Raw genomic sequence first — 19,109 nt, forward strand, 5'->3', positions numbered from 1 at the left:
AAAGCTTCTTCACAAACCATTTCTAAAGTGACAGTTAATATTAATAATCAATAAAAGTTGCTTTTATAAGTTGATGTTGTCTCTCGTGGCAGTCAGTGGAGCTTTGGTCTTAAAACTGAAATTAAAAGAATAAAGAATTATGATAAAGTTATTGGCTGCAAACTCAACCAAAGCTGATTACAGATGTGTTAGAACTTTGATTCTTTATTGGTAGTATCAGGTATCAAAAGGTTGTGTCATCAAATGTTTGGGTCAGAGAAACATTTTTAGATATTGTTGAAGCTGCACTATTAAATACTGAACAGTGAGTCAAATGATTGTTCGTAAAGTGAAAGATGCCGCACAGAAAAGATCACCTGACCTCCGTTCTTTATTTCTTTACTCTCATTAAGCAGCTGTGCTCAGCCAAAGAGGCTCTGACAGACCCAGAGCACGGCACCTGTCCGACAGCAAACAGCAAACAGACACAGTCAACGGCTAGCTGGTGAACATCGTCAAGGCTTCTGCAGCTTAAAGCCAGACATTTCCCTGAGGAATTGGTAAAGACCAAACCAAAGGAAAGTAAATACTGGACGTTTGCAAGGTGGACACAAACACAGCTCCAAATAAAGGCTAATGCTGCTCTATATCAGTTATTATCTAACATAGTTCATACAGGGATCATATGTCTATTTCATTTTTACAGCTTATTTGCGCAGTCCCCCAAAAAACAAATATCGATGCACGTTTAAGATGTCAACAAAAGTTTCTGTATTGGGACCAAAACTGATACTGAAAGATTCCGGATGATAACCCAGCCCTTTGTGATGACACTAGAATTCAAACAGAGCATTTTATGGATCTAACAATGAAATAACATGCCACTAAATCATCATAACCTTTGATAAAAACACAAAATCTGCATCTGGAGCAAGAATGAAATCAGAAAACTGAGAGGTGAAACAACCATCAGAAAGCAGCTCTTCCTGCCCTAAAAGTTTCAGTAACAACACATCAACCAGCGTGGACTGCCCCAGAGATATACACATGGTACCAAACCACAACACTTGGAGTCATCAGTCAAGAGTCAGCTTTCAGCTCCGGGCGTCATATTTATATAATCTGGCCATGCATTATAAAGGCAATCGGAGGCAACAGTTGAATACATTGCTACAAGAGAAGAGAATAAAGCCACGCCATGTTCCACTGATACTACATGACAAGAAAAGTGCCCAACACATGTTACAGATGTTTCTGTTTATCAGCTGACAAACAACATGCTACCAAACCCCTCATAGAAACACCTGAAAATGAGACAACAACCTTGATAACACGCAACTATCAGGACATCTTCATTTACAGAAATCCCTTAAAACTGCAATACCTGGTGTCCCCCAGTGTTTTATGTCTGCTTTATTGACTATGATATTCTCGTCCTGTGAGCAGTTTTAGGCATCATCCTCACTCAGTAAGAAAGACAGGAGGCACATACGAGACACACAGCTCCTTTGACTTCAGAGACGTTTCCTATCTGCAGCGTTTAGACATCTTCCTCATCTCCCTCTGGACTCTGTTAAAGCTTCTCTACTTCAGCAAACGTCCTCGATCATGCTTCAAAAACCTCCAGATTTCGACATGAGACACACCTCAAATGCTTCTCTTTCACCCTTCTAGCGACACGTCTTTCCTCACTTTCTTCCTCCACTCTGACTATCATCTCCTTTCTTCACTGTGTGTCCTGCTTTACGAAAAAAACCTGTGCGTGTTTCTAAGATTTTCTGAGTGCTATCGGAAAACAAAAAGACCCGCTGTATTGCTTACACAGGAAGAAATGTACAATAAATAAATAAAACCTTATTTTAAAACCAAGAAACGAGGAGGGAAGAAAGAAGAAAGACAGAAATAAGGTCCGAACAGAACACCAAAGCTCATTTTTACACAATTTTTGTCACTCAAACACATCATCACAAACACAGAGAATAAAGAGTTAAACATCCTACTTGTTGTCTAGCTTTTTTGTTTGTCAGCTTGATTATGATAAATGGTAGTGAAGAGACGGGAAGTGATGAAGCAGATGAGATGAGACAATGAATTACTAGGATGTCACTGAAGCAGAGAGTTAAGTGGTTATCGGGTACAAACAAGCCCCTAAAAGTCACGAGGAACAGAGAAGCTATGTGTGTGACAGAAGCCATAGGTGAGTCTGAGAGGGGTTTCCACGCTGCCCAGTCGACAGATGAAGTGATTACGCTGCTGTTATTCGGTGTGTGGAGGTGAGATGATGAAGGGTCGCCACTGGGCTGTTGGGCAAAGAGGAGCCAAGTGAGACCCGATGATTCCAGGTCAGCTGGCTGGGAGAAGACGCAACCAAAAAACCTTGTCGTCCCCTCGTTTCCCACCACCTAGATTCCCACCGAGGCCCAAGCTTAGTCTATACAGTCACTTCAGCCAAATATAGGAGGGTAGGGATGGCGACGATGAGGGCGATGGCGTGTGATGATGAGCTCAGATGTGACAGAAGAAGCATTATAATGTGACGTTGACACTAGATTTACAGAACTATTGGATGATTCAAACATTTGCAATGACAGAGTTAAGATAAAAGGGGGTTTTCAGAGCTTGATGGGGGGCGGGGCAGGAAAGGTCAAGATCCTTTAAAGGAGCTGCTGTTGTCTCCCTGGACCTCCCCCTGAAGATGCATCAAGGAGGGGGCAGAGGGGGAGCTGACGCAGCCTGCAGAAGCCAACGATTCAATGAGGGAGACACTGCGAGGAGTCGGGTGGTAGTGGTGATGGGTTTGGTGTAGAGAGTAGGTGGAGCCGTGTGGGTGGGGACTGTCGTTGTCCTGGGGGGCTGGCCAGGTGATGATGTCGGCGCCGTGGTCCGTGCGAGAGCGAGCATTCTCGCGGAAGTTGAGCTTGAAAGACTCAATCTGCAGCAGAAAGGTTGGAAAGAAGAAGGAGGGAGGGGAGGCAGAGAAGGGGAGGGGGGAGGAGGTGAAGAAAAAAAGGGGAGAAGTCGGGGAGGGGGGAGGAGATGTTGTTGTGGGGGAGTTGAGATGAGGAGGGCAGAGGGATAGAAGAATTAGATGCCTGCAAGATAAGAAGTCAAAAGATGACGGTGTGATCAGATGCTTTGGACTGCAGACAACATGATGGATACAACAGATACAGATTCACACTCAGTGCAGTGACAAAGACGTTATGATGAACAGTTTGATCTCAGTTAAGGAGAAAAAAGTCACTCCCACACACTGTTAGTCCATTTATTATTCAGCACGCTATGTTTCACATGCTCCCCGGCAACAGGATACCACAGGGCATCATTGGCTTTTCCCATGTGCCCCCTCCTTCCGTGTTTGGACTCAAACCCAGAACTGACAGCAGATGAAGCTGGCACACACACAGACTTACTTGTCTCTGGGATGCGCGAGTCCAGAGCTTGGGGCTCCCGGAGGCCCTCACTATCACAGGGAGCCCCCTCCTTCAGCCCATTCTCCTGGGCAGCAGGGCTCCCTGCCTGCCCTGGCTCGGAGCCTGGGGCTGGGGCCTCGGTGCCACTCAGGGGAGTCCCATTCCCCTCTGTTGTCTCCTGGGCCCCCTCAGCCTAGAAACACATAGCAGGGCGTGTCAATCGGTGGGGATGGGGATGAATAACCTGGCTCCAAATCTCTGGTGACTACAGTGCATTTGTTTGCTTTTTTTGTGAAAGAGAATCTAATTCTGTATGTAGGTATTTTCAGATGATTCAGACTACAAAAATTGGGTGAGGCAGATTATAAAGATCTGGAGCCAGACTCAGGTGGAGGGAGATGGAATAACAAAAAGAATAAGAGTGTATAACATTAATGCCTAATGAATGCAACGACAGAAAACGAATTCAAGCACATCATATCAAAAAAAGCAGATGTGAAGTGTGTAGAAATGGTGTTTTCCTGAACCAGAGACCCTTCTGCATGATCTCATATGCATATTGTAAGAATGCTTTGATTACTCGACAAAAAACTGAGGAGAAACCAGGTAAAAAAACACCAAGAGGACTGATAGATTTACACACAGTTCAACAACCTGCAGGAATATTCCTGCAGAAGTAAGAGTCCTGAGTGACAGCTGTGTAGACACCCCAAATACGTCTTCGTAGGTTTGCAATATTATTCATTGTTTTTAAAGTCTGTGTAAAAGTAAGAAGAAAATGTGTTCTGAGTTTGTCAGACCAAAGAAGAAAGTGTTATTAACCATCCAGCCAAATTTTAATGATTAAAAATATCGATAAGTTTATGAAATTAGGTGTCAATATCAGGTAAAAATTAATGTTCAGCTCCAGGACTGTGGGGGCGTGTCCTCTGAGTGTGCTGAAGCCACGCCCACTCATGCGAGCAGTCAAGCAGCCATTTTGAAGCCACTGAAACGTGTCAGCTGAGTTAAAAAAAAATAAAAAAAATCACATGACGAACTTTGAAACACTCTGAGCAAAATTAATTAATCTCTATGTCTCTGCTCAGGGTTGCCTCAGCGTGTCATCGAGCAAAAAAATCCTGGACTGAAAACTGGTGAAAAAGTGTTTGAACCTCTAAGTCCACATTTCAGTAATATAGCGTTCAAAGTCTTTTCACGTGTTTTCAGCAGCTATTTTCAACAATTCCCATGAAAAAACATTCCTGACTTCCCTTCCCTGTGTGCAGCACTCAGACCCGAGTCGATTGGTTGCTACTGAAGGAAGGAGCCACATTTGGTGCTCTAGTAAGTATTTGGGGCAGCACGACAGTGTATGTGGGAGTTAAAAAAAAACTAATGTGTGCTATGGTAATGAAGGAACATGTCACCCAGTTCAGCAGTGTGGCTTTCTGATATATCAGGCTATGGACAAAATAAATTTGAGTGATTTGTGATTTTGGGCTATATAAATAAAACTTTTTTTTTTTCACAGAACTTGTTGATACTAAGAAAAATATATAAATATATATTGTATTAAAATAATTGTATTATGTAAATCATAATGTATAGCGAGCTGTCCGTATCTCACTTACTATACAGCTGCTCACTGAAGAAAACATTGATTGATTGGTTGATGAACATTGATTTTATTGATTTAAAACTTGATTTTATTGCTTCTGCTGTACTCCTCCAGAGTCTCTGATCAGAACTGCATCTATTGCAATGGTCTGTTACTCAGAAATAACCAATAACCATGCTCTGTAGAATGCAGTAACTAACCAATCAACTACACAAAGCTGTGTGGCAAAAATATTGATTATTGCCAATTATATCTGTTCGAGCAAAAAAAACTAAAGACATGACTGCTAAACATTCAGAACACCCATCAGTTGGGTACTTTAGACAGTGACAGCATGAGAGACGTGGGGATTGGGTTTGTTTAAGGTCCAAAAAAATGTGTGAAGCAGTATGAGCAGCAAAATATCTGTTTTGTTGTCGTTCTAACGAGCTGTAGATGTTTCAAAGCTCTACAAATCATTTTTAAAAATAGACTTCAGTTAACAGTCTTCAAAAAGTAAAAGTCTCTCTCAGTCAGGTTATTATTATGTGGGTGATATTTTTAGCTGTCCTTATGATGACGCCTCTTCGTAGACTGAAGGCTGCAGATGATAACTGAATGTGCAAAACAGTGTGTGAAGATGAGAATGGCAGTGATGGATGGCATCATGCAGTGATCATGAAATACAGATGGGCTGCCATAGGCTGAGGGGACAGGTGACTATCTTCACAAGGCCATCAAATACAATAACCCAACCCATAATAATAATTGTTTGAAATGTTTATATTTTAGAAATTTATCTCCAATCTTTTGTATCACATATGGGCAGCTCTGTCTATGCCATACGCCATCATGTCAACGTCTTTTCTCTGCGTCTCCATCTTCTCCCATTTTCTCTCTAAATCTGTCAGACAGCTGAGTTGTGGCCTGCAGGGAAACGTCCAGACACAACAAAAAGGACAAAAAGCCCAGGAGGAAGGGAGCCGACTGTAGGTGAGGAGGGTTTGAGATGTTTCAGGTTTCTGCAGATGGTTTATGACAGGCTGTCATTATCATCAGCGACTGCAGCTTGAAGTCACCGAGCATCTTTTAGATGTCATTATGAACACAGTGGTGGAACAAGACGAGAATGAGAAGCCTCAAACTATTTTCTTCTCATACACAAAGATCGCTATGACCCTTTTACTTCATTATTAACATGCAGACACACAGGAAGTGAAAGAACTGAGTCAGCAGCACTGAAAGTTATCACAAACACTGTCTACACTTCTGACCATTCGATGTAAGAAGGGGAGTCAGCAAATATGAAGAAGAGCCGAGTTAGCATCTAACTTAAAGCTGTGGTTGGTAACTCTCAGATAAAGATAACTTCATGTCATACTTGCTGAAACTGTCACTCTATCCTGACAGAAACAAATGAAAAAAGAAGAAGAAAAAAGGTATCTCTGACTCCTCCTGAACGCAACCTGGAATCAACCAATCAGAGCCCAGAAAGATAGTTGATTGTTAGGTTGCATTCCGCGGTTGCCAAATACCAACATTGGTACCAGCATCAATCAACTTCCTTCAAGCTACCGACCCGCAGTGTGGATGTTTCCCACAGATTATCTGTCTCGTACCACTGTCAGGATATTGTGACAGTTTCAGCAAATATGACAAAAAGTTGAACAAGTTGAAGTATAAAAAGTGAAATCTGGTTTCTCATCAAGGCAACATGTCATCAGCTTACAACAAACACAGTAGAGTTTACATATAAGCAGCCATTGTAGAATACCAACAACCAGAAACTTGACTAATATGCAGCTCCTATTTTCATAGGAGGGAGTAAATAAATGGACTGCTTACATCTAGACACATTGGCTCAACTGCATTTTCTGCATATAATAATGAAGGTGAGTCATGCAATGCTGAAATGCTACTGCTGAGTAAACTGTAGTTAGCACTGGACACAACTCACCAACACTTTACAATAAGTGTTGACTGTATGTAGGAAGTGTATCTGATTTTTCCTCTGCTAATGTGAAACTTTAAACTTCAGATCCACAAAGTCCTCTGATCCACAGCCACCTCTAATAAAAAGGGATGTAGTTAATAGTTTACGTGCACACACACTGTAGTGGGGTGATAAATCTCACCTTGATGTTTCCTCCACCTGGTGAATGGCTCACATTGTCCATGGAGCCCACTTTGGACTGAGCCTTTTCCCTAAAGCTCACTTTATGGGACTCGATCTTCACATCACCACCGCCTGCAGCACACACGTACAGTCAGTCTGATGATCACGCTCATGCATGCATGGACACAAGCTTACATATTCATACGCGTGGGCAAAACAGGTTCTAAATAAACTGCACTGTACTTAAAAAGTATTTCAACGTTAAATAATAAACTGCCAACTCAAAACTAAATTTCCCAGCTCACCAGGCTTGTGCTTGATGTTGTCCTTGGAGCCGCACTTTGACGTCACCTTGCTCAGATCCACCTTCTTGTTGAGTATCTGCACCTGTCAAATGTCACATAGGCCTTTTAATCAGCAGTGTTGAAACCACTCTACATGGAGCCCTTCATTGTTTCATTTTTAAAGGTTATTTCCTCTTCAGCTGCACTAAAAGCCCCTTTTACACATTGAATTACCACCATCAGGACAGGCGGATCTCTCCCAAAGACGAGGAGCCAAATCAAGTGGTGGAACACAAACTGTCCTCCATATTGCGGCCAAGATCATGCTGCTTACTGACTTGAGAAGTCAGACAAGAGGTTGTTGAAACCAGCCTTATTAAAAATACACTTTATTATCTTCTGTAGTAAAAAAATATGTGCTGTAATGACGGCAGGATCACCTGGTACAGTCAGTGTACGGAAGCCAAAAAGCAAAAGACGAAGCTGCAGACAGGACAGCATCATTTCAGGACATCCCTGGAAATGTACTTCGCTTTGGTGATCCTGTCCTTATGGAACCAGACAACTTTAACAGACACAGCCAATCAGAGGCCAGTGGGGTATGTTTGCTTGACTTTATTATTTGTTTAGTAAGTTAGTGACAAGGCAGGACAACACACGAAGAGTTTAAGGAAGCAAGGGACTGTGAAGCAGGTTCTGAGGAAGGGCTGTTACATCAGGCTTGCTAGCATGCTGTCCATTAATCCCCTTGACTTCCAAGCAAGTGATGGTGGCCTTAAGTACTGAAGCTTGAAGCTACCTCGATGCTTTTAATGGCTGAGCCCTCTTATAGTTGTTGTACAACTGTTCCCTTTAGCCATTTCATCAAGTCGAATTTGTCTGACTGATGAGCTCCGGTTGCAGGCCAGGCAGTACTTACATTCCCTCCACCAGGAATATGCTTCATATTGTCCTTGGAGCCCAAGCGTGAGGTGACGTGGCTGAAGTCCACCTTTTTGGAGACTATCTGAACCTACATGGACACAGCATAGCAGCAAGAGGGGAGAGGAGAGGAGTGCAGAGGAGAGCGAGGGAGGGGATGGGAGGGGAGGGGGGTGACATGAGGAAGAGGAAGTGAAACCAGAGGAGAGGAAAGAAAAGAGAGAGGACAGAGGAGAGGAGAAGGGATGATAAAAAAGAGACAGGAGGAAAAAAAAAGAAAAGAGTAGAGGAGAAGGAGTCACCATCACACGTGGGGTTAGATAGGAAAGGGCGTACGGGCCGAGCAAGGTTCACCTGGGCAAAAATCAAACATGGCTACAAATATTTAAGTGTGCTTGATGTCAGCTGCTGAGATGGTAAATCTTTCCTGCATTGCCTTTTGAATGGTGAGCGAAATCTTTCCAGAAAATGGAAAGCAGCAGCTGCTTTACATAGCACACACATGCAACACAACATAAACACCCCGTGTCACTGTGAGGAGAATCCATGGACCCCTACATGTTATTAACACACCAAAGCAACATTAAGACTGGAATGACAGGTTAGACTTCCAGACCACAGGACACTGATCCACGTTAGTTGTTACAGTTAAAGTAAAACCCATCAGATGTTTGTCACACAGTCACAGATCTGTCAGCTGTGGGCCACACAGGTCCCTTTACACAAGAGACCAACCAGCAGGAGTCGCTAGCGCAGCAACAAGGGCGTGATCCAGCTGACGGACAACAATGAATGAGGGAGCGGCACTGCTGGAGGTCCTGTAGCAGTGAGCCATCGTAGCGTGGTGTATGGAGTGCACAGACTTACTGTATTATGCTGGAAATGAGACTTGTGCTACCTCAGGATATGTTACTGCTGTAAGAATGTGCTGTGTTTGAGGAAATACTCCCTCACATTTGTACTCATTTAGATCTAGTACAGCACACACATAACCTTAGACATATGTCATGCAATAATGTCAGCAGATCAGGGATGCTCACCTTTTCATCTGATTTGTTACTGTAACAACAGTAACAGGTAAAAAATCCACTTCTATTTTTGTTAGAACTGAGTCATGTTAAAAGTGTGCACTGCATCACAATACAAGTATAATGTGACTTCTCATGTCTTATCATTGATCTGGCAGTGTTGTCAGAGTAGCTTGAAGGTAGTTCTGTCTGCACTATCTGTTGTTTGGATGGTCTCTGTGTAACAACACATAGTAGAACAGAGATTTGATGCGTTCTCGATGTGGTAGCGAAGTAAAGCTGAAAAGCTGCAGCTTCAAATGGATCGAGATTAATGGAACCAATGACTTTAAATGTCCACCACTGATCTGATGAATGTAGTGAAACCAGGCCAAGTTGTGGGGGTGATGAGTCAGCTTTCTTTGATTTCTTCATTTTTCATAGCTCAAGGTAACGTAGGTAACACAGGATCGAAGAGAAACTGCAAACTTCATCAAGGTTAATTAACAGCTGGGCTCTCTAAGCAGGCTGATAATTAACTATGAGAGCAAGCTTCTCTGTCAGAACAACCTAAGGCAGAGAGAATCAGTTATCGCTCGTGTGATTATGATATTTCTGTATCCATGTTGAGGGTGGATGTGATCACTGAAGATGAGCGATGAAATGGGTTTGAAACGTCGTTCTGACAGGTTTTGTGTCCTCAGTAGTGCACTTTCTTCAAAAGAACAACAACAGCAACGAAAAAAACAACAACTGAATATGTATGAGCAGAAAGGAGAGGTGGGAGGTGGGAGAGAGGATGTGGTGATGGTGGGGAGGATGGAGAGGGAACTCACTTTGCCCTGGCTTGTTTCTTTGGAGGCGAGGGCCCTGCTCTGAGAGGCAGATGATACCTGGGGAGACAAGCCCACCCCGGGGGTCAACGACAACAGCTCATAACAACACACAGAAACGGGAGGCGATGCAGGAAGTGCAAACAAATTATGCATGAGGATGACGGATTGAGATTGTGAAGGAGTAAGAGGAGAAGGTAGATGCAGGAAGCGGAGGGTGAAATGAGGGAGGAAACAGATGATGGAGAGGACCAGGGAAGGAGGGGTGGAAGTCGGGGACGCAAGAAGGAGAGGAGCAAGAAGACATCAAGGTAGAGAGGGAAGACGGATCGAGAGGGAGGAATAAAGTGCACAAACAGAGAGCGGGGAGGTTTCATGAAGGCTAATTCTGGTTTATTGTAAGGTGAGTCAGCAAAACGCACTGACGTCCAACAGGCAAAGCTTAACTACCAGTTGGTCAAAGCATGCAACAGCCACAGAAATCCATGGTCCAGTGTTTGTCAGATGGTTCTGGTAGATCACAGTTCAGTCAGCTCAGAGTCTCTTGTGTTCTAACATAAACCTGTGGTCCTGTCTGATAGAAGATGTCTGGTTTCACATCTTTAAATAACTCCCCACATCTCTTTTTTTTTCAGAGATTCAAAAAGTTCTGGAGCTGTCCTCACTGACAGCTGCTGGAAAAAGAAACTGTATGACACAACAGTTGTAGAGGTAGTTGTAAGTCAAAGTACAGAAATAACAACTGCTGCCTCAGCTATTGTAAGGAGGGCCTGTACCTTTGTCACAATAATTGTGCTGTGGACACAAACTGACTGAAGTACTCCAGCAAAGGAGTCCTGGATTTAACTCCAGTGTGACTTACTATCATTTTACCCAAACCGATTAGAGAGCCACTTACTGCTTCCACTTTAACCTACCACACACACACCTGCCAAAACACAGTTTTCCTGCACACACTGTCACAATGTCGCTGCAATCCTGCGATAACGCCAAAGAGCGAAGGTTCAAAGCTCAGAGAATGAAGAGAACGGTAGTTAGTGAACATGCAGAGGTATGAGGAGTGAGAGATGTAAGAATACAAGAAGGCGTCACATCAAACCCAAGAAACTGAACAGACACAAGGACAGTGAGGAAGAGGATGCAGACATGTATGGGCTGTATTTAATCTCTAATATTTCTGGTTATATGAAGGTTTGTATGAAACACTGCAGAAATAAGTTTGAAGTCTGCACTTCCTGTTAGTCGAGGGGCGGCGAGTGTCGTGCCATCACAAACCGAACACCGGTCTCAAAGAGTGAAATCTGCGGATGAAGCAGGACCTACCTTCCCTCCTCCAGGCTGGTGCTTCATGTTGTCCGTAGAGCCGATCTTAGAGCGGGCGTTACGGATGTCGGGAGCCGGTGCTGTGCTGGGGCGAGCTGTGGTCCTGGAGGCGGTGGTCGTGGCGGTGGTTGAGGAAGCGGCCCGGGCGACGCGGGGCACCGGGGGCTTCTTCTCCGGTACTGAGCCGGCGGTGGAGGATGGTGTGGCCGGTTTGGCTGCTGTGGTTCGAGTGCGGGACGCAGCGGTGGTGGAAGCAGAGCTGCGGGTGGTGGTGGTGGAGGTGGTGGTCTTGGATTTGGTAGAGTCAGCTGAGGGAAGAGTTTTATATTGTTTCATGGGATGAGGTAAATCACTGCAAGGTGAAGATGTTAAGATGGACAATTATCCTGAAGCTTTATGATTCCTGGAGTCTGAGATCAGATGCTGAGCTGTCACACAAACACACACAACACACAAACATACAATGTGTGTGTAAACTGCTATCTAGGTACAGCTAATGTCTCTACAGCTGGCACATTGGCTGTTTAACCTCTACTTCCCTAATCTGCAGTCAGTGAAGGACAACGCAGACTAAAGCATAATATCTGAGCAGATGACTTCCTGTGAATATTGCAGCAGAGATGAGTTCTCCTCTTATTTCTAAGATCTTTTTAGATTATTCTCAATCTGTTCTGTGTCATACATATTTAACAGGACTACTTTACTTTTTGTAAAGTCTTTTCTTCTCATTGTTTTTTGAGCTCTTTGGATGTTTGAACTTTTCTAAAGCAGTAAGAGGCTGTTTAGCAGAGAGTGAAGACTCTTCTGTCTTGACAAAAATGAATTAAATGTTGAGATATAGGGCTACTGTATATATATATATATATTTTTTTTTTCTTTTCTTCTTAAAGTCAAAAAGGCCTTGCGATGGCCATGAAGCTTTGGTGACCCTTAGTGAAGGTTAGAATCCCCAGGATGGAAACCAGCGCTTTAAAGCGCTGCATTGAAAATATTCTTATTCTTATATTCATATAAAAGCTTTATAGAAACATCATACAAATGACATTCAAAGACAATGTGCTGATGATTAGATATGATTTTGTTTTATCTGTATTATGTATTCAGAAAACTCTTATTTCCAGTCAACCCTGACGGATGAATGAGTTCCAGAGAGGAAGATAACCATTCAGAGAGGGAGCAACTTCTTTTACCCGCATGCATCTAAACACTGAACTCACATCAGTTCAAGTTCATAGACTATTGATTTTGAATGTCTGGGTTTCATTCTGTCCTCCCACCTTCTGTTGAACCACACCGCCTCCGCCTCACATTTCTATCCCTGTCTGCTTTGAGTGAATACATTCCAGCATCCTTTGCTTCAGCGTGCTAAGCCACTGAGGCAGCGCAACATTTGCACCAATTAAACTCTGTCGATTGACAAACACTTTGCCGTGTGTCAGCTTTCCCCTCAGAGTGCTGAGGCATGCTGAGCCGTGTGTCCTGCTGCCAATCCTCGTCCGAGACTCTTTGGTGTATCTCCAGCTCCTGTTAAGACGTGTTTAATAGAGGAAATCCTCCCGCTCGCCTATTGCGAGTAAGTTGACTTGCTGTATGAACCCTGGCAGATTAGACAACCCAAGGCTGCATCAGCAGGAGCTGCAAACTGTCTACAGCAAGGGGACAGTAATCCACTGACTGCTGTGGTGAAGGTTTTTAACTTCCATGGACTTTTCAGCCATAAAGCCCTTCTCTGTCTCTCTACAGGCCTGACCGGCATTGTTACGGTTAGACAGTGTGTCTCGCAGTGTCACACTCCTGCTGACAGCTGTCCTGTTGCCGAGGTGTAAACTAATCTGTCCACAGGAGGAGTAAAGCTGTAACTGCGTGGGAAGAGAGAGGGGAGGAGAAACTGAGGGAAGGATTACAGAAGAGTGAAGAAGAAAGAGGAGAGCTGTGCATCTGGAAAGAATGGAACCAAATATTATCCAGCGTTCGTGGGCTGTAAAATGTGTCTGTGAAAGCTGAAAAATGAACTCTATCCACACAGGGCTGAGATCAGTTATTAACTTTCAGTAGTATCATATCATCATTTAAAATTTACGTTCAACTTGTCGGGGCAGACTGAATAAAAATGAAGGGAAGCTACACATTTTAGCTCTTTTTTCATGAGTACAGGTCACTGCATGATAATTTGTTTACCTGCAGAAGTCTTCAGAGTGCTGGGCTTCTTCTCCTCTCCTGGTTTGCTGTCTGTCTTCGAGGCTGAAACAGATGGTGAGCGAGCAGTTGTTGCAAATGATAATAAAATAAAAACACTTAGAAATACATGCTCAATAATTTGCAACATTACAACTGTAATGCATCAGAAAATGTACTTAATGCAATTTAATTTCATTTTAAAGACACTTAAAAGCGACACATCAAGGTACTGATCATGTGTGTGAGCATGTCTGCCGTACCCAGAGGCTTTTTGGCTGCAGCGGTAGCAGTGGTGCGAGCAGACGCCGCCGTGCGCACTGATGTGGCAGTTTTACTGGCTGCTGTGGAAGCAGCTCCATTTTTGGTGGCAGCCGTGGAGCCCGTTTGATTTGAGGTGGCAGAGCTGGCCTTTGGCACAAGGGGGCGCTTCTCTGCAGTCGTCTGAGGAGAGGGAGACAAAAACACAGGACTTGTCAGGAGAGGAGAGACAGGAGATGACTGATGTATGAAGACAAACACAGGCAGCTGCAAATCAATAAAGAAGCACGGCGAACAGATCAAATGTTTTCAGTGATAAAGTGGGTAATAAAACAACTCTGTGTGTTTCTGGCTGCTGTCATCAGTTCAGGCTAATGTTCGGTGACCTCACTGAGAAATTCAGGTCACAGACTTTGTCCTGATGAGTGTCACATGAGTCCAAGGTGCTCCTTGAGGACTGCACATTTCATTCAGCAGCATATTTCCATGACCTGGGTGGATGATGCCACGCTCCGCCACAAGCTGACCTAACTGAGCCTCCCTGCACCCCTGGGCGCTGAGGGGCTAAATTAAAGCTGTTAATTGGTTGTAGCGTCACACTGGTTGCAGTAAAGGAGGCCACCGGACCAAAGTAACAGAAGGCTGATGGGTGTTTTGAGAGCAAAGAGCATGAAGAAGTGACATAAGGTCCTCAGCGAGTCAATGAGACTTAATAACAAACATGTCCACTCTTAGATGTTTGTATCAGACGTAATGTGATCTCAACCCAGTGACACTCATCTCATCAGGTATGAAGGGTTTATACTGCAGGGTTTTATAAAACAACAAATTATTTGTAAAGAAAACAAGATTGATAAAGCCTTTGGGAGGTCAGGTGATGTAATATGAAGAGTGACAAAGTGGATTCAGGTAGTTTGTGTTGGAAGAAATGGGCAAACACAGACCATTCAGCCAGGAGAGCAGATTCCTGCTCCATGTGAAGACAAAAGTTGATTTTTAGATTTATTTTATTTATTATTCTCAGTTGCCAGCTGCAGTTTGGTTAGGTTCATTAGGAAAGAAAACATATTTGGCTTCAATTAAAAGTCAATTTTTGGTTCCACACAAACAGGACTGTGTATGAACGAGTTATGATCTAGACACGGCCAAGAGGGAGGGAGCAACTCAGGCCCAAGGCAAGGAATCGATCAGGGAGCGTAACGTATGTATCTTAACCACCGCGTCACTTTCCTTTGGCTGGTGTTTATCCTCACCGCCATGACATGTGAACACTTCTGAATGAGTCTGTTGTCTGTAAAAGTGTCATGCTGAAGGAGGACAGATACAGGCCAAGGATGTTTTTCAAACCTGGCGACACAAAATGTCTCATTAATAGCTCCTAACTGCTCTAATAAGTGTTAGGAAATGATACATTCATTAATATATGTAAAGAATGTTTTATTAGATCGTGGGACAATTTTCTGATTCTCTCAGGAACTCCTGTTGGCTGTTAGTTCTTTAAAGAAAATGCACTCTAATTCCTGAATACTTATGCAGCTGTATGCAACAGAGTGTTATATCACACTGTGCTAAAAGGCACAGAGACCAGATGGTCACATTCCCTGACTAAGAGGGAAACAGATTTTTATGAGCCTCAAATTAGAGCTACACTCTGAACAAAGCACACAACCAATGAGAAATATCAGACTCGATCCATCAGGGGCGTTCTCTTAAATGTCCATGTGCAGTCTGTTGAAACTCAACCACACCTCCTGAGTTTGGAGCTCAGAGGGGAACACCACCTCTGGTGAGCATCCAGCACGCTGAAGTGGATCCAGGCGTGTCGTTCTGTATAACCGAGCACTCTCTGACAGCAGCCTGACAGCTGAAACTCACCTTGGGTTTGACATCACGCGTAGTGGTGCTGGTCACTGAGGATGCAGGGCGGCTGGTGGGGGTGGTGGAGGGCCGCTTTGGAGCAGCGGCTGCTGTGGATGGTGCCCTGGCTGCTGTTGTTTTTTTGTCTGAGGTGGAAGTGGTGGTGGTGGTGGTGGAGAGTGTGGGGCGCTTAGTGGCTACTGAACCACCGACAGCTGTGCTGCTGGGCCGAGTTTTGGCAGCAGCGGTGGGTTTGGTCGCCCCGACAGCAGCCTGCGACGCGTGACCCGAGACATACGGGAATGATGGAGGGCAAAACAAGGAGGGAGAGCAAAAGAAAAAAAATTAAGGGAAACCCAAATGATAACAGCAGGGGAGGGTTAAGCAGAACACAAATGATCATAAATCATATAATAAAAATGTGGGAAAATAATAATTTGCATTGGGTCTGATGACTTAAAAATAATTCACGTTAATGACTTTGAGCAGGTCTGAAAAAATGTAGTGCAAGAGACAGGAGGAGAAGCTTTGGCAGCATGCGTGATGAATGTCCCGCCCTCAACATTTAACATGTCACACAGATCTTCTCCAGTGTCTCGTTATTACCCACAAGTCTCAGCTAGAATCCCTCCATCAAGGTGCTGTCTGAGCTCATCAATTAGTCACGTGACTTTGCAAGGGAAACGGAATTTAGCATAAATAAAAGATTGTCTTTTGAAGCACATGCAGTCAGATTAAAATATTGTTTTTCGAGGACCAGGGTGACAAAATGCCAGCTAAAGCCAAACGAAACTGGGCAACACTGTGATAATCATTTCTTTTGTTAAGTCACACGAGTGATTGATGGACTACGTAACTATGTAACCAAACAGGATACAACCCCAGACAGCTGAAAACCAAAGCATGGAGTGAAAGAGTGTGAGGTGTGTGAGGTGTGTGACGGTGTACTTAAGCTCACAGCGGTCCATACCTGTAGTGAACTGTTCCTTCTTAAAATCAAAACTCATCTCACCACACCGCTCGCAATAAAAAGGCCTTTAACTTACCTTGATTTTCATGTCAGATGTGACTCTATGTGATGTTTTACATTATAACTGATAACACAGTGGTCTTTAGAGAAGCCGAGTAGGCTGTGCAAAAGTTGTTTTTAATGTTATCGTGAAAAACAACTTTGGTTTTCTCGCGATCACAGGATCATTTTGGAGCTAGAAGGATTCATAGTGGAAAGTCAATGCATGGATGCATGTTTCTGTTTGCATGACATTTTCAGATCTGACATTTCAGCTTGAGTCAGTGGAAAAAGTCTGACCCATGTTTAGATTCTGGATCTTATCAGTACGTAAAGGAACGTCACATCTTTACAGCTCACAGGAAATCCTACCTTGGTCTTCTTTTCTGCACCTCCCAGGTCTTTGCTCGGTGTGGCACTGCTTCCGTTAGTTGCAGGTTTTGCTTTTTTGGCCTTCTCTCCTGCGTCTGCTTTTGCAGCCTTATCCTTCTTGTCATCCTTTTTCTCTGCAACCTTTTTCCCGGCCTGCGTTTTGTCCTGCTTCTCCTTTTCGCTCTTCTGCGTTGGTTTTTCTGCCGGTTTCTCAGGCGGCTTCTCCACCACATCCTCTTTCTTGGCCTTCTTGTCTGTGCCGGCCTCTTCTTTCTTGGGTTCTTCCACCTCCGCTGTCGTCTTTGCCTCAGCGTCAGACTTCTTCTCCACTTCATCATGACTGGTATCAGGTTTGACAGGTGTCGGCTGCTGCACTGGGGTCTCCTCTGCGTTGTCGACGTGCTGCTCTTTGTCATCCTTCACCTCTGTTTTCTCAAGCTTCTCACTGTTTTTGTTCTCAGTTGTTACTTCCACTTTTTCTGTCATCTCAACTTTTTCTACTTCCACGTTAACTGTCTTCACCAGTTTCTCAGGTGATTCTTCTACCTTGTTCATTTGATTCTCTTTTTCTTCCTTCTGTGGCACTTTTTCTTCCTTTTCTGCCTGTTTCTCTGTCACCTTCACCTTTTCTGTCTCTTTCTCCTCTTTCACTTTTTCGGCCTCTTTTTCCTTCAGCTGTTCTGCCACCTTCTCCGCTTTCACCTTCTCCACCTTCTCTTTTTCTGCTTCTTTCTCCATTTCTTTCAGATTTTCTGCCTCTTTCTCCTTTTTTTCTGCCTCTTTTGCCTCCTCTTTCACCTTTTCTGCCTCTTTCTTCTCCTCTTTTAGGGTCTCATTCTGTTGTTCCTTCTCCATCTCTTTCTCCACCTTGGCTGGAGCCTCGCTTGTGAATTCAACCTTCACGCTCTTCTGCTCAGCTTTATCCACAGGCTCAGACACCTCCACCTTCTTCACGTTGTCCTCAAGCTTCTCCTCCTTCTTCTCTGCCTTCTCCATCGTGTCTGATTTTACTGGAAAGAAAAATGATTTGAATTAGAAATCAATCAATATATTATAGTTATAAAGACTCATTCATACAGCCGTCACTAAAAGTGTACTAAGCACACAGACAGACTATCTGGGCACAGACATATGTGGACTCTGCGGTCCTGTTCCGCGTCACTCTCTGATGCAGTTGCTCTGCATCTTTATCAGCAACATTTTGCTGGTTAAGCACAACTGTGAAACGCCGCTGCTGGTTGAAAACTGCAACTGAGCTTCAGTGTTATTGTTCACATCGGAGGCAAGAAGAGACAGAGACACTCGACAGTTTTAATGTCAGCTAACTGTAGTGCAGAGAGGAAAACAGCCGGAATATAACAAAAACTGAATATTGGAACTCAGAATGAGCACATAAAAGATCTGCGAAGTTAAAAAAAATGTAATCGCCATCGTCTGTTTTGACTGAGCTCTTTGATTCTACAAGAAGAAGTGAAATGAAAACAGCTTTTTCCTTCTGCAATCAGGACTTATGAATCACTGAATACAACCCCAGAAACAAACATGACTGATGTCGAACACTGAGGAGAACACGTCCTTCATGAGACTGAGCAGAGACGGACAGTTTTCTTTTGGCTATAAGCTTCTACACAGTTCACTGAAGCAGCACTCATCCTCTGTGCAGAGTGATCTGTACAATCTGCACGTACAGAATGTGTTAAAAGACCCAGCGGAGACAAAAGATTCAACATGTGCCCGGGCAAATCTTCGTCATCTAACTGCACAAATTTAGACAAATAGAGGAGAGAATGGCGTGAGATAGAAGAGAATCAGTTTCCTCCTTCACACTAATGTAAAATGTTGCTTCTCCTCTTTGCCTTTGACAGATCATCCCTCTCCTGAATAGATCACCTTGTGTTCTACATCTTTCTCCTCTCTTGTCTTCTTTATCTCCAGGACATTGAACTGTTCCTGTTACCTATGTACTGTTTCCACTTCCTG

The 19,109-nt window shown here is 43.8% G+C and overlaps 1 protein-coding gene across 10 annotated transcripts in view; it reads right to left on the bottom strand.

Moving 5' to 3' along the window:
• Window positions 1-2,741: 2,741 nt before the first annotated feature.
• LOC104939158 (microtubule-associated protein 4) overlaps window positions 2,742-19,109 on the bottom strand; it is a 109,107-nt gene continuing 92,739 nt past the window's right edge. For 6 of the 10 annotated variants that reach the window (XM_027274371.1, XM_019270451.2, XM_019270452.2 and 3 more), the window contains 11 exons: window positions 17,130-18,139; window positions 15,767-16,021; window positions 13,894-14,074; window positions 13,634-13,696; window positions 11,456-11,763; window positions 10,136-10,192; window positions 8,291-8,383; window positions 7,393-7,474; window positions 7,107-7,219; window positions 3,393-3,585; window positions 2,930-3,071 (listed from right to left, as the gene is read on the bottom strand). In XM_027274371.1, coding sequence (XP_027130172.1) covers window positions 3,064-3,071; window positions 3,393-3,585; window positions 7,107-7,219; window positions 7,393-7,474; window positions 8,291-8,383; window positions 10,136-10,192; window positions 11,456-11,763; window positions 13,634-13,696; window positions 13,894-14,074; window positions 15,767-16,021; window positions 17,130-18,139 — 2,363 coding nt within the window. In that variant the 3' untranslated portion in view covers window positions 2,930-3,063. The other 4 variants (XM_019270449.2, XM_019270454.2, XM_019270450.2 and 1 more) reach the window with 4 other exon arrangements.

The sequence above is a fragment of the Larimichthys crocea genome, chromosome XXIII (genome assembly GCF_000972845.2).
Source record: "Larimichthys crocea isolate SSNF chromosome XXIII, L_crocea_2.0, whole genome shotgun sequence".
Classification (NCBI taxonomy): Eukaryota; Metazoa; Chordata; class Actinopteri; family Sciaenidae; genus Larimichthys; species Larimichthys crocea.